Here is a 15,839-nt window from a genome sequence, read left to right as displayed (position 1 = left end):
TCACGTGAGGGCCTGGCAGAGGACAGATAGAGAAATGGTCAGATACCAGATATGCTTTTAAGGTAGAGCCAAACACCTTGCAGTTGAATTAGCCAGTGGCACTGGGGAGGGCAAGAGGAAGGAAGGTGTGTTGGTTGCATCCTCTGGGAAGTAGATGCTGTGGAGTGGGGAGTGTAAGAGGTATCAGAGGTGGTGTATGTCTAGGAAAGAAAAGGGGAAAGGAAGCAGGATTGGTCAGGGAGAGCCACAGTCTGAAATGCAGATAATATCTTGGGCAACCATTGGGGAACTCCAGGGCCAAGGTGTCTTGTGAGAGGGGGTCCCACTGGGCAGAAATGTCTGGGCCTTCGTGACCCCTCACGTTGCTCTTAGTCACTGGTGGGGGGCTGCCTGGGAGGAGTGTGCCCTGGCTTGAAAACCGAGACAGATCCTGAACTTTCTACCAGCCAGAGGCTGACAGCTGAGTGCTCTTGTCCTGAAGACAGATCTAAGCAGGGCTTCCCCATGGCTATGACAGTCCTTCCCTTGTACCGTGTGGGTCTGTTCTCTGGACACGTGCAGGGGGTGGGGGTGGCCTTTCTGGGGTCCTAGTGAGCTCTCTTCCTAAAGGGACCTAGAAAAGGATGGTCTGTGGATTAACCACAGGCTATTGCCATAGCTGATCTTGGGGCTGTGACTGATAACTTCCTGCTCCATTATCCACTCCAAATTCCACTCTCATCTCTGCTGGTCTTGATGGCTTGCCTTATTCTCCAGGCAGTCTGAGCCCCCAACGACCTCACCCTTCACCGGCTGAGCTGCGCTTGCCGTTCCTAACACAGTTAGGCAACAGAGTGCCAAGAGGTGCCCACGGAGATAACCGGAGTTCCACACATATGCCTGCTCCATGTGTTTAGCAGCATTCCACCCCCGTTTGCTGGGCAGGCTCAGTATCCCTGTCTCAGTCCCCACTCAAAGCCCCCACCTTGCATATCACCCAGGATAGGGGCTAGAGCCGTGTTTCTAGGTAGCGACATAGTGTCTCCAGAACAAAGAGGTCCACGAGGTGTTGTTTCCTAGTGGATGTGATATGCAGCCCAATTTGTCTTTTCTTTAAGGAGATGTCCTAGCATACCTCTGACTCCTGGATCCCCCAAACTACTGCCAGGGGAGGTCCCCACAATCTTCACAGAGTTTATACAGCATTCTCTTGCATGACTGTGTCTTACCAAGCCTTCCAGGGGCTAGCCCCCTCTTGCTCATGCTCTCCCATCAGCACAATATCATTGATGTGGTGGATCAGTGTGGCGTTCTCTGGGATGTCCACATGGTCTAGAGCTTTTCTGAATATACCATGACATAGATTGGGAGAGTTGGTATATCCTGGGGACAAAGCTAAACGAATGTTGTTCAGTCCCTGTGAATGCTGTTTCTGGTCCTTTTCCTGACTGGGTTACAGAAGAATGCATATGTCACATTCATGCCACATGTCATGTACCTGAAGCCGTATTTGTCTGCTTTAGCAAGGAGACCACGTCCAGTGTGGCAGCTGCAATCAGGGCTTGAGCTGAGCTGGCTGTAGTCATGGTCATTCTCCAGGACGCATCTGTTTTCTGCATGAACCAGACTGGCGAATTAAACAGGTATGATAGAGACTGCTGTCCCTTGCAATCCTTAAGGGTGGCGCTGATTTCTGTCTTCTCTCCAAAATGGGAGATAAGTAAATTATATATATATATATATATATATATATATATATATATATATATATAATATTAATAATAACACATGATTATATAATATACAATATAATAATATATAATAATCATTAATAATATATAATATATAATTATAATATATATTACTTATATATAATTTACTTATCTCCCATACTTATATATAAGTAATATATATATAAAATTTATTTATCTCCCATTTTATATATATAATATGTATATATAATATATATTTTAAAACTAATTTTCCCCCTTTTAAAAATAGATTATTTATTGATTTGTCAGACAGAGAAAACACAAGTAGGGGGAGCAGCAGAGGGAGATCGAGAAGCAGGTTTCATGTGGGGCAGGGAACCTGACATGGGGCTTGATCCCAACCCTGAGATCATGACCTGAGCCAAAGGCAGGAGCTTAACTGACTGAGCCACCCAGGCATCCCAATTATTTTCCCCTTTCAATTCCTTTAATTTCAACAGTCTGTCAAAAAGAATCAATAAACAAACATTGAATTACATTTTGTTGGTTTTTTCAAATGTACAAACATTTGTGCAACTCTCACCCTGACCGCCCCGCCACTTTTCTGTATGCCACACGCCACCTGTGGACACAAAGCCCCAGGGCAAAGCCGGCATGGTCTACTTGGAGCCAGTAGACAGGAGAGTGATGAGGCCTGATGAAACTCTTATGGACAAAACAGAGTTCACATGGGGTTGAGGTTCATCAATATAAAGAAGGAAGCAATGATGACCAAGAGTAGGAATAGGGTGTTGTTACAGAAGATGGAAAATGTTGTAGCTTCATAATCAGCACCTTCATTCTTCCACGAGATTCTTTCATTTTTCCTTTCGGGACATCTTTCTGATACAAGCTTCAGAATGTTTCAAGTCAGTTCTCTGGAAACAGTAGCCTCCCTCTTCTGTGCTACTAGATGGGGATGGTGGACACAATGAAGGCTTTCCTGAGGAAAAACATGGAGGGCTTGGCTGAGAGCCAAAATCCTGGAGGAGCAGATTCTCCTCAGACTGCTGCTTGGAGCCACCTTTGGGAGCTAGGGTGGAGCCCATATTTATTTATTTTAAAAAGATTTTATTTATTTGAGAGAGAGAGAAAGCATGAGAGGGGAGAGGGTCAGAGGGAGAAGCAGACTCCCTGCAGAGCTAGGAGCTAGTGGGACTCAATCCCAGGACTCCAGGATTATGACCTGAGCCAAAGGCAGCCGCCTAACCAACTGAGCCACCCAGGCGCCCATATTTTAAACTGAAGTAGCGTTGACACAATGTTACATGAGTTTCGATATACCACAATGTGATTCCACAACTCTTGATGTCTGCTATGCTCACCACAAGCGTAGCTACCGTCTGTCACCATACACCACCACTATTACAGTACCACTGACTGTATTCTCTATGCTGTCCCTTTCATCCCCATGACTTATTCTGTAATTGGAAGCCTAGACCATCCCCTGCCCGTCACCCTTCTTGCCCTCCCTCCAACTCTTCTCCTCTCTGGCATCCACCAGTTTGTCCTGCGGTATTGTTTTTTATTTACCATCTTGCCTTAGAGGTGTGAGAGTGGGGAGAGAGGCGCAACTTCCGAAGCTTCCCCACTGTGATAGCTCTTACCACACAAAGACAACAGACCCAATGTAGGGGCTTTCCGAATAGCCAAAATCAGTTCCAGTTACACCTTCAGGAATGGGGCCACGACCACCAGGTGGGGCCATGGACCGGTGGAGCTTCCTTAGGATGGACTCCAGCCAGGACTCCATTTTGATGGCCCAGGAGCCCATCAGTCCAGTCCACAAAGTAGTCCATGTCCACAGTGACATTTCAGGTCTCTGAATATCAGGCTTATTTCAGACTTTATGTCCTGCTGGATACTCCCCCTCCCCTAGTTCCAGTTGCCTGAGTAAATGGCTGTTAAGGCCCTTTGGGAGAAGGGCTGGTGGAATTATTACAACATGTACTTGCCGTAGGGTCCTTCCTCCTAGGGACTCATCCACATTTTCATTCAACAGATTTCAGGTCTGCAAACAATTTTAGGTGTAGGAACTGGGCAGGGGATCATGATATTTTTTTTTTAAAGATTTTATTTATTTATTTGACAGAGATCACAAGTAGGCAGAGAGCCAGGCAGAGAGAGAGGGGGAAGCAGACTCCCCGCTGAGCAGAGAGCCTGATGCGGGGCTCTATCCCAGGATCCTGAGACCATGACCTGAGCTGAAGGCAGAGGCCTAACCCTCTGTGCCACCCAGGCGCCCCTCATCTCATCCATTTTGAAATGTGCAATTCAGTAATATTAAGCATATCCACAATGTTGTGCAGCCCAGCTCTGGAGCTTTCTCGTCTTGCCATACAGAAACTTCGTACCCATTAAACAACAACTCCCCATTTCCCTCTTCCCCCAGTCCTTGGGAACTGATGAGGGAGCAGGAGGCTGGCTGAGGACAAAGCAAAAGCTGGCGCCTTGCACCCCCCCTTCACCCGCTCCCCTCCATATGTGTAGCATTCCTCAGGCACCCCTGACTGCCATAAAATGATAAATAGTTAACTTGCTGAGATCCTTCACCCCACCGAACCTGACTTAGGTTCTGGGACTTCATCAGGAACCACCATTCTACTTTCTGTTTCTGTGAGTCTGACTACTTTAGATACCTCATATAAGTGGAATCATATAGTATTTGTTTTTTTGTGTCTGGCTTGGTTGACTTAGCATAATGTCTTCAAGTTTCCTGTGTTGGGCTCCACACCAGGTGTGATGCCTACTTAGAAAAAAAAAAAAACAAAATAAAAAATAAAATAAAATATCCTCAAGGTTCATTCATGTTGTAGTATATGACAGATTTCCTTCCTTTTAAAGGCTGAATACTGTTTCATTATATGTATATAGCACATTTGGTTTATTCATTCATCCTTTGATGGACACTTGAGTTACTTCCATCTCTGGCCTATTGTGAACAATGCTGCTGTAGACATGGGTGATCTCTTCAAGGTCTTGCTTTCAATTCTTTTGGGTCTATGCAAGGAGTGGGGTTGCTGGATCATGTGGTCATTCTCTTTTTATTTTTTGGAGGAACTACCGTATTGTTTTCCGTAGTGGTTGCATGATTTTACATTCTCGTCAACAGTGCCCAGAGATTTCAGTTTCTCCAGTTTCTTCTGGTTGGAAACAGTTCTCTTTATTATTTCTCCCTCCATTTTTGCTTGCAAACTGATTCCTTTTTTAGTTCCTTTCTCTTTCAATACCTTATCACTTACAGTGAAGAAAAACATACTGGTATTGTTAGCATTCTGCTTGGAAACCCTCTTAGCCACCTTCAACAAGTTTATTGGGTTCATTTTCTATTTTCCAAGTACCACAGGTGACAGTTTCATAAATGATTCCACTGCTATCTCGCACGGATGACCCTTCCTTTAAGCATCCAATAACAATTTTCACCCTGCCTATCAAGACTAATAGTCTTCTTGCTGCCTGCCCTGCTCGCTTCTGTCTGCTCCCTGGGCCCAGTGCTAATGCCACGTGTTTTAGTTATGTTTAATTATGGTAGTATCCGACTTCCGAGTACCAATTTCTGTTTCAGTATCTACTGCTGAATGACAAACTTAGTGGCTTAACACAACACAACAATTTTTTCATTTCTCACAATCCCATGGGTTGACGAGACAGTGGATCTTGGGGTCTTGCTTGGTGTGCTACGTTTAACCAGTGCGTGTGTGGAGGCTTGGAGGTTGGGATGATTCCATGTGGTTTCAGGGCCCCTTTCCCCAGGTGGCCTCACATCCTCAAGAATGCTCGCTCAAGCTCCACATATGCAACTGAATTTTAAGAAGCCCAGGCTTCTTCCATGCAGTGAGGGGGCTGCAAGCCTTTTAGGGTCCAAACTCTGGGACCTACACAATGGCACCTTCTGTTGGCCAAAGCAAGTTACAAGGCAAACCCAGATTCAAATGGTGGTTGGAGAAACAACAATGCCTCTCCAGCAGAGGAACAGTAAACTCACACTCCAAGAGAGCACGGAAGGAGGGTGATTCAGCAAGGACCATTGCGTAAGGATTTCCCACATTTATTTAAGTTAGAGCCGTCTGTTAGACACTGAAGTAGAGACCTCAGATGGGCACGTGGCTGTAAGTGCCTTGATCTCAGAGGCGGGTTGGGGTCTGGAAAGTGAATTTGGGAGGCATCTACAGAGACATGAGGAATTGTCCTGCCCACCTGGTTCTTGGTCACCATGTCCCCATGTCCATTTGGACTGTGGATTGGGACAGGGTGGGAGTAGAGTGCCGCCCACCACAGCCTGAGCTGGGGGAAGGTTGGGGGAAGGGAAACCTTCTGTTCCCGAGGTAGGTGGCTCTAAGTCCCTCTCCCCACTTGGGCAAAGAGCACTTCGCTCGCCTTCTCCTTCCTTTCCCACCCCAACACAGCCACCACACAGCGCTAGGGATGACGTTAGGACAGCTGGTCTATTGCCTTGGTTTGCCACCCTCAGAAAGGAACCCAGCAAATGGAGGACCACACTGCCCTGCTCTATCGTCTTGCCCTTGTGTCTCTCAGTCTTGCCAGGTGGGAAGACTGCACAAGCCACCTGATTCTACCACTACTGACTGTTCCTTCTCAGCCTTCATCTCAGGGACAGTAATTGGGCGTCATTGGAGTACCTCGTTAACCCAGCCTGTTCACCGTTATGTTACACTTTTCTGTGTGTCTCTGGAAGAAAGGGCTCTTCGCTCTCATTGTTTTAATATCTGGAAGAAGGAAAAGCAAGGGCGAGGCTGAATCTAGCATTTCTGAAAGAAGGAGGTGATTTCAGAGTTATTCCAAACCAGCAGGAAAGACAGGGGAGACCACTCCAACTTGTCCAAAGCGGGAAGCAAAGAGGAAGAGGGATTAAGAGTTGGAGATGGGGGTGCAGATTCCAGTGCTACCCTCTCTTCTAGGAGTTACTCTTCTCCAAATTGTCCTTGAGAAAAAGAAAACTGGGGGCACCTGTGTGGCTCAGTGGATTAAGCTGCTGCCTTGGGCTCAGGTCACGACCTCAGGGTCCTGGGATAGAGCCCTGCATCCCCTGCATTGGGCTCTGTGCTCAGCAGGGAGCCTACTTCCCCCTCTCTCTCTGCCTGACTCTCTGGCTACTTGTGATCTCTCTCTCTGTCAAATAAATAAAATCTTAAAAAAAAAAAAAAGAAAAAAAGAAAAAGTGATGACTCTACCCTACTGATGACTTCGGAGGAACTGGGAATCTGTATTCTTTCCAACCTTAACGCAGTTTTCCGCACATTTGTTAACTCTCCAAGATCCTATTTTTAAACTGGTTCGGCTTATTTTTGCGTTCTCGCCCAGCCTGCTTCCAAGGCCGGGGTTGGGCTGGGGCTGGGGTGAGGCACTGGCTCTATCTCTCATTTCCTGAGCTGAGCTGGGTTGTACTAATTGACCTCAAGGGTCTCAGCTGTGCTAAGTTGGGTGTTTGTTAGATCTCGTTAGGCTTGTAATTAGTGCAGAAAATCTAGGTCAGAGGCAACTGGTTGGAGTGATGGTCTCAGGGGGGCGTGAATAAAGACGGGGAATAGCAAACAGGTTCCTGGTTCTGTGGGTGGGGTGAGCCAGGGACAGGGACCTGTGAGACGAGTGTCATACCCACAGACAGGCAGACACAGGGTCACGTGCAGAAAGGCGCTTAAACTCTTGGGTGCGTGAGTGTGCTGGTGTGTGTGTGTGTGTGTGTGTGTGTGTGTGTGTGTGTGTGTGTTGTGTTTGCTCCCGCCTTTACCCGGGTTTCTTTCCAACCTCTCCTTATATGGTGTGGCTTCAGAGCAGGCTGGGGATTGGCTGCTGTAGCCGGGAGATTGGGTGCTTGGAAGAAAGGAGGAAGAGAAACGAACGGGCAGGGGCTGGGAGTGAGAAGGGGAGGGGGCTGGAGCCGAGCTTCGAGGGAGGTGGAATAGGGCTGGGTCGGCATGCCTATGAGGTGTAGAAAAGGGAGAGATTCGGGCGGGGACTGGTTTTGGGGAGAATAAGGTAGAATATACTGTTGACAGAAGGGCTGGGAGCAGGGGTCAGCGTTCCAGGCTCAGCACCGCATGCTTTCCAAAGGTGGGAGCAGGAGTTTGTGAAACTTGTGGGGTTCTTGCCTTTTCTTCTCACCCTAAACAGCCTACAGCTCTGTGAGACAGCATGCACAGGAACCCATCAGTTCTTCAGGTCAGCACCTGAGACATTATCATCCTGTTCCCCAAACCCCTACTTCACAAGTGAGTGCGGAAGAACAGACCAAGTGGAGGAAAAGGTCCCTGAACTAGGAAATGGCACTGAGTTCTTCACCTGTCTCCACTCCCTACCCTGCTTCAACTCTGTGTCCTGGATTTCCTCATCTCCCCATCCTAGAGCCTCCCAAAAGATTCTCCTTTTTCCAGTTCCTTTGTGTAAGAAAAGAATATAGCACAATTGATGGAAGAGGGCAGGGGAGGAGGGAAAACTACACATCCCGAAGCAGGTCTCCCCGTAACTGTGTGATGAGCAAGTTGGCTCACAGCCCCCTGCTCGATCTACCCGTTTACTCCAGAACCCTGCAACTGGGAGGGAGTGGAGGCAATATAGGAGGTGAAGGATGGGGCTGATAGAATGCGGAGAGAGAGGTCTGGGAGAGGGGAAGCTGGGCTCCCGGTGCTCTTGTCCTCCCTGGTCCTCCCGTCGGCCCAGCTTCAGGGTCCCAATGGGAAGGCTGGCTTGGTGCTCATCTCCCAGCTCTGGAAGACAGGAGAGTTGGGGCTCCCCCTCTCTATCTCCAACCTTAGAACTGTGCCTGGTCCTGTCTCTCCTTGAAGAAGGGGCATGGCCGCTGCCTGGAGGGTGGACTCAGCTGGCTCCCAGACTAGGACAAAGTGGCAGTGATCAACCCCAGGCCCTAGGTCTCCTAGTCCTTGCTGTCCCCAGCCTACCGCGTCGTTTCCCTGAGCACAGCTACCACGGGGGCCGGTGGGCATGTGGCCCATGTGGCCCGTGTTTAGTGCTAGCGGTTACTTACCGGCCAGATGGCCGGCACTTTCCTATGTCCTCTTTGCTTGCTGGTCAAGAACTCTCCATTTTGCAGATGAGAAAACTGACACTCAGACAGCTGGTGCCTTGCCTGGGACTTCATGGCAAAAAAAGCCAGACTCTGAACCCAAATCCGCTTGGTTCCAAAGCTGGGCTCGTTTTGGTCCCCTGTGACTTGGTTCTGGTGCCTGGATCTTAGTCTCTGGGAGGCCTGATCTTTCTTTTCTGCTCCCCTCACCTGTCATTCTCCTCCCAGCGCCTCCCTGTGTCCTCTACCTCCTCTGGCAGCCACAGGGAATTGACTCATGGGGCTGCACATGTCCTTCTCACTTTGGTCTTTTTCATTATGTGGGAGCAACCAGGAAGAAAAAGAAGAGGGAGGGTGCTGGTAAAATACAATTTATACAAAGATAGGGACTTCTCCAGGGAAATATTTTAACCTTGATTTTCATGATTTGTCGACGGGTGGGTCTCCTGACCGTGTGAGTTTAGGAGAGAGAGGCCTGTCTGGAGGATGGCAAATCTGCAGACCCAGACTTCCTGCAACCTCAGGAGACCCTGGGGATGACATTTAGGTGGCTTTCACTCAAATTGGATACATATTCATTGGGGAAGAGGAATATGTCTAAATTTGTTTAAAGAGCCACAGCTAGATCTAGGGAAAAATCTTCAGGATTGCATGGTGCAAGAATCTCTCTTCCATAGAGACCGTTGAACTTGGGAGACCTCTCTCATCTTGCTTACTTGGGATGTGGAAGCAACATTAGAGCAGAAGAATGGGAATTGAAGGGTCTGCACTTCACCCAGAGGATTTTCCTTTTCTCCCTCCTACTGTGTCTTCCTGAACGTCACATCAGGGCCGTCTCAGTGCCAGTGCCAACAGGCAGTCTGTCCCAAAGTTGTCCCCTACGTCCCCTCTTACCACAAGAGAAGAGCTAGGTCCTGGCTCTTGGAGGCAAGAAAAGATCTAGGGGAGAGGGCCAGGGGCTAGCAAGGGCTGCGTACACTTCCAAGTGGTTTCTAACCCCTTTTGCTGATTCGTGAGCCTGTTCCCTTCTTGTCAAACCCCACTCAGCTCTTGCCTTCACAACTCTTCTCTGGCCCCTGTCACTGTTGTTAACCTGATCTAAGGAACTGCAGAGGGAAGCAGCAAACTAAACAGAATGAGCGTGTGAGCTCTCGTGTTGACAAGAATGCAAGGGAGCCTGGCCAGGAGGGTGGTGGCGTGAGTGCAGAGCTGTTTTGCTGAAGTCGGGGCCTGATGAGTGTTGGGAAAGAGGTTTGAGGAAGGAGAGGGAGAGGCTACAGGAAACCCTAGCTTGGCCAAAAGAGGAACCTGGGCACACGTTTGGTTTTCCCCTCAATCCTGCCCAGCTTGCATTGCAAATCAGTTTCGTTCTTAGTGTCCTTCTTCTGTGGGGTCAGTTGCCCCTAGTTCCCCTGCACTGGGCACCCCCTCATGGAAGGACCACACCATTCCAACTGTCCAACACTGGATCTTTGAGTTGGTGTTGGGAAATGACGACACCAGGCAGACAAGATAGCCAAGCTGCTTGGTCTCAGATGATATGAACAAGAAGCTGGTGTGTCTGGTGGGGGGGTGGGGTCCCACAAATCCTACTCAGGGGCTGGGACAGGTGTCACTTCTGTGTGTACAGTTGGCAATGGCTTCCACATCCCCAGGGCTAGAGCTGGAGAGCTGAAATTTCACCCTCGGATTGACAACCTGGAATGAGACACAAGAGAAAAAGCCTCCCCTGCCGAACTCAGCTTATACATGTCCTTGGGAGCAGCAGAACGTTCCCTGCTGTGTCTCAGAGGGGTGGTGTGTGTAAATGGCCAGACTATGCCTTTATTCCACCCGCTCCCTCTTCATCCAGGTAAAAGCTTCTTAATACTAATGCAGGGGTCACCTCCTCAAATCTGAGGCAACTGAGGTGTCAGAGAAAACAGCCGTGGGTAAGGAAGGAAACGAGGGTGGCGGGAAGGTTGGGCAGCAGCAAGAGCAACGAGTTTTGTGTGTTTTTTTCCCTTTTTTTGACTGAGGTAAATAAAAAAGTTTTATCCTGCAACACTTGGAGATAAGAGTCTGTGTACCCCACGCCCCCAAGTCCCAGCCGCTGACCCCTTCCTTCACATCAGGCTCTTCCGGTACTGACTGTGCTGAGGGGCGGGTCTGAGGTGGGAGTCGGGGGTCTGCAGGTCCATCTGTCTGTACAGGTCCCTCAGCTCCCTGACTTCCTGTAGCACCCGCTTCGCCTGGCTCCAGTTCGACGATGCCTCTCCCAGCAGCCGCTCTGTCTCCAGCAGCAGCTGCTCCGACTCGGAATCCGGAGACCGAGGGGGGTCCTTGGCCTTTCGCTTCCCGTCGCCCAGTCCCTGAACCTCTGCCAGCAGCTCCTGAGTCTTCTCCAGTTTCCTCGCTACCAGGTCCTGGATCCGGGACAGCTGGCCCGGGTGTGGGGGAAGGAGAGATGGGGGGTCTTCGGGCCGCAACTGGAGAGTGCGGGCTGGGGCAGGGTCCCGCTGGGACAGGATCTCCTCCAGGGAGGCACAGCGGCCTTTCTCTGTGGTGGTCAACTTCTTTGGGGCCTGTGGGGTGTATGTGGCCCCTTTGTCTGGCTTTTCCCAAGATCGGGGAAGGCCGCTGGCTCGGTCCGAGGAAGGCTGGATACGGTCTGAGTCTGCTCTCCGCCGGCCGCCTGCCAGCTGGGCCACGGACTTGTCCAGGTCCACCCGGAAGCTCTCGGCACAAGAGTTTGGCTCCTCAGGGGAGGGGTCTTCCTCCTGGATCAGGTCCAAGGTCAGCATCCCGTCTGAGGTAGAGGTGGAAGCCTAGAGAGAGAGGGAGAAGGGAGGCATGAAGGGGGGAGGGGGACAGCCATCAGGAGGCAGTTCAGGAGGGACTGTCTGAAAGACAGAGGCAAACTGGTCCTTTTCCTCCTCAAGGTGCCTTCCCTAAATGAGAAGCACCCCATCCTGATGGAGCCCTTGGACTTTCTTACTGTTTCTTATTCCTTTGATAGTGATCGGAACTTCTCATTTTCCTGTGATTTACAGGAACTTCTGCCCGTTTCCCATATTCTTCGTTTTACTATAAACTTCCCAGAGAGCACCATTTCCCCTCTGTCTTGCGGACTCTACACATCAAACTGGGTTAGACACACAAAGGAGGGTCCGCACACATACACTGTCCTTTTCCATCTGTGTCCTCGAACCGCCTCTGCCCTTTAAAGCTCAGCACCCCCTGCCTTCAAGTCCAACTTGTTCTAGTTCCAGAATACTATAGTAAAAAATAATGCAGGCATTATTCAGCACCTCATGTATACTGATATATGTGTTGTTTTAATCATTCATTCCTCCTAGCAGCTCCTCGGGGTAGGCACAGTGACTGCCCCCCTATCCTGCTGAAGACTGGTGGCTTCAGGGAGTCACACAGAGAGAGTAAATCACAAACCTAGGTTCCCACCTGGTTCTTTCTAGTACCCCCGACTGCCTCTCTCCCTAGAGACTGAGAGCTAGGATAGTGACAGGAAGCAGCACTCTGCAAGTTCCAGGCATTCACGGTGAGCCTCGAGGTGACTACATGACCCAGTGCCGCTCCCTGTCAGGCAGGCTGCCACGGTCTCATAGCTTCTCCTCCATGGTACAGCGTTCACCTCTTCTGTGTTCACTTTCCTTGAGGTAGATCCCATTTTCCACAAAGAACGATCAGTTTATTGAGGGCAAGGGCTTTAGAACTCATAGTAGATGCTAACTAAGTATTTTTGATTTGGAGGAATCAGGCAGGGGGACGGGGTGAAGGGACTCCCCTGGTCTTTGACCTTGGTACCATGGATGCCTCCGGTGGGCTGGACAGTCTTGTCTGAGACGGACCGACACGGAGTCGGCCCTTCAACGAGTTTTTATTTTCTTACAGTCTTACGTACCACGGCCATCAGGTGTCCCCGAGTCGGGGGGCGGCGGGAGTGTTGGATTTTTGCCCTGTCTCGAGTGGGGTGGGCGAGATAGCTGTCCTCCTCAACGGTGACCTGAGGAAATGCATTGTGAGTCATGGGTGCTCTTCAGAGACTGTCCTACCCCTGCAGCCCCTGTGGCCTGAACATGCCTGGACCAGGAAATGAACCCATCCCATTAACTGCTTCTGAGAAAATCCAAGGGCAAGGTCTCTACTGTATGTGTGGGGGCTCCAGGGCTGGCCCCTGGCCTCAAAAAGCACGGAAAGAGGAGTTGGCAGAGAGACTCAGAAGGTGGGAGAATGGGGTTTGCAGAGGGAGCTAAAGAAGTCTAGCCCTGGGGGCTAGCAAGTTAAGAGTGGTCCACCCCAAAAGCAGACCCTTTAAGTGAGTCACGGTCATTGCCTCTGCCCTGGTGTTCCTCCCCTCCAGATGAGGCCCCCTGACCTCATCCAAGATGCGGTTCTTGGCTCGCGTGATGGCTGAGTTGAGGGCACTGATCCAGGATTCTTTCTCTTCTGGACTCACGGCCAGGAAGATCAGGTTGGGAGCCTGTGAGGAGAAGATTCTTGGTTCAGCCAGCGTTTTAGGGTTGGTGCCTCACTATGACAGTGAAGAAATCAGGAAATAGACCCAGTTCCTAGGAGAGAGATTCTGCTTCCGTTGTCATCCCTAACCTAAGGAAACCAGCCTCTATTCCTAAAATAAGCCACAGCTTAGAGGTTGTTTTAGAAATGACCAAGAGCTAGGAAGGATAATGGATATTAACATGTCATTAGAGATAATTATAAGACGTTTGATAAATAATAAAGGACAGATCTTTAGTTTAGTAAAGGATCTTTACTAAACTAAAGATCTTTTTTTTTTAAAAGCTTTTTTTTTTTTTAAAGATTTTATTTATTTATTTGACAGACAGAGATCACAAGTAGGCGGAGAGGCAGGCAGAGAGAAAGGGGGAAGCAGGCTCCCCGCTGAGCAGAGAGCCCGATGTGGGGCTCCATCCCAGGACCCTGGGATCATGACCTGAGCCGAAAGCAGAGGCTTTAACCCACTGAGCCACCCAGGCGCCCCTAAACTAAAGATCTTTAAATGCTTGAGTAAATAGAAAGTTACAGGAACTTCCGTGAGTCCCCTCAGACAGAGAAAGTCAATTCAGAACTTCATCTATCAGGGTACAGGGAAAACTGATTTTCTTCCAAGGGATGTCTGATGTTCATGTGCGTGTTGTGTGTGAGAGAGAGACAGAGAGACAAAGAGAGAGAGAGAGATGATTTCTTTGGTTGGACAATTCAAAGGCTGGCTTGCCTGGAGAATGTGAAACGGCCATGATATTCTCGGGTTAAGTAACAAAATCTGGCAGGAGGGCAATCCCAGGGCCTCTGAGCCGAGAGTGGCGGGAGAGAACCTGAAGGGCTGAGGTGTTCTGCGTTCCCTCAGGGCCCAGGAGGCAGGTGCGACATACCGTATTGCCGGGCTGTTTGGAGTGGGCAAGAGTAAACTTGCTATGGTTTTTCTTGCTCCTGCTCTTGGATTTCCGGAGCTCTTCACACTTCTCGTAGTCGCTCAGATCAAACACCTCTTGAATATTTTTCTCATCTTTTACCTGGGGGAGAGTCAGAGGGGAGGTGTTGAGGATACAACGACCTCATGCCTTTCCTCGGACTGTTCATTTAGACCAGTCCTGGGAAGCAGGATAACCTAATTGGGGGGGGCGGGGCAGGGTAGGAGAGCTGTCTGACCCAAGGCCCATACAGGTCCAACAGTGGTCACGGTCCTGGCGGAGCCCTCAAGCCCTGACTCTTCAGGTGGGTTTCCATGCAAACCCCTTAGCTCCACTTTCTTCAGCTAAGCTGTTTCCAGAGCCCCAGGATGTCTCTCTTCACTCTGTCTCCCATTATGTCCTTCAAAAGACATGGCTTACGTAGAGGCTAACAGGTTAATCCTACCATCCTGAAGAAACCAAGACCGGGATGGCTGTTGATCGCTCCAAGGGAGAAGATAAAAGCAGGGTCAGCATCACGGGGTGTCTCGAGGCAAAGGCTACATCTGGTCTCCCCCATCTTATTAAACGTTTACATTGTCGCTTTTTTTTTTTTTTTCAAGATTTTATTATTTTTTAAAGTAATCTCTATACCCAACCTGGGGCTCAAACTCAGAACCCCAAGATCATAAGGCGCACACTCCCCTGACTAAGTCAGCCAGGTTTTCTTCCCTGACCTGACTCCTTCCTCAAATACATACTATTCTAAAGAGTCATCAACCTCCTTCATTTCAGAAGCTTCAGAGCCATAGAAACAACAGACCCCTGTGTTATTTGTTCACACAAGCCAAAAAATACACCTGCAGTTTGCCCTCCGAGCTACTGAGAAAACTTGCAGGCATCAAGAGCCGTTTAAGTCATCCACCTCTCTCTGGACAAAGATGCACTCAGGTTGTCCCCGGAGGAGGAAATTTCAGACTTGTATTCTGCTCCTTCTTTCCATGGTTCCAGTTTGAGAGCCTAAGCATCTTCCTGCCAGGAAGTTCTCTATGTCTACACGGAGCCCTCCCTGCTTATGGTGCCTCTCTGGCACCCTTCCCACCTTTAGCCAGCATTTGCCCTTTACTCTCTCGCCCAATGTCTTCAACAGAGACCACACTTCTCTCTACATCCTCTGACCCCACCAGCCTCTGCGGAGAACCACAAAGCAAATGCCAACGTCTGTCTGAAATCTCTCTGTCGTTTCTCCTCTCTGCTAAGGTGTTCCCCGAAGTCCTGTGTCTCTGAAGCTGTGGCTTATGGACTATTCTGGCTTGCAAGAGGAGAGGGACTTAGTCACCGTCTCAGACCAGCAGACTGGGATTGGAAAGTGCTTTCACCCTCTGCCTTTTGAGCCTGGGAATGAGCTGTTTTTGATTTCCTGGGATGAGAGATGAAAAGCACCAGTGCTTGTCCCGCTAAGCAAACTGGGGCGCCTGGGTGGCTCACTGGGTTAAGCCTTTGCCTTCGGCTCAGGTCATGATCTCAGGGTCCTGGGATCGAGCCCTGCATAGGGCTCTCTGCTCAGCAGGGAGCCTGCTCCCCCCTCTCTCTCTGCCTGCCTCTCTGCCTACTTGCCATCTCTGTCAAATAAATAAACTAAATCCTTAAAAAAAAAAA

The 15,839-nt window shown here is 49.5% G+C and overlaps 1 protein-coding gene and 1 pseudogene across 1 annotated transcript in view; both read right to left on the bottom strand.

Moving 5' to 3' along the window:
* Positions 1-2,350: 2,350 nt before the first annotated feature.
* On the bottom strand, positions 2,351-2,779 carry LOC132002128 (translocon-associated protein subunit gamma-like; annotated as a pseudogene).
* Positions 2,780-10,311: 7,532 nt separating this feature from the next.
* The window catches only part of PLEKHO1 (pleckstrin homology domain containing O1), a 9,567-nt gene continuing 4,039 nt past the window's right edge, over positions 10,312-15,839 (bottom strand). Inside the window, exons 3-6 of the mRNA XM_059376015.1 lie at positions 14,163-14,303; positions 13,148-13,252; positions 12,674-12,775; positions 10,312-11,579 (exon numbers count right to left, since the gene is read on the bottom strand). Coding sequence (XP_059231998.1) covers positions 10,878-11,579; positions 12,674-12,775; positions 13,148-13,252; positions 14,163-14,303 — 1,050 coding nt within the window. The 3' untranslated portion in view covers positions 10,312-10,877. The remainder of the gene's footprint in view (positions 11,580-12,673; positions 12,776-13,147; positions 13,253-14,162; positions 14,304-15,839) is intronic.

Source organism: Mustela nigripes, chromosome 14 (assembly GCF_022355385.1).
Source record: "Mustela nigripes isolate SB6536 chromosome 14, MUSNIG.SB6536, whole genome shotgun sequence".
NCBI lineage: Eukaryota > Metazoa > Chordata > Mammalia > Carnivora > Mustelidae > Mustela > Mustela nigripes.
This window is presented reverse-complemented; position numbering and strand designations above follow the sequence as displayed.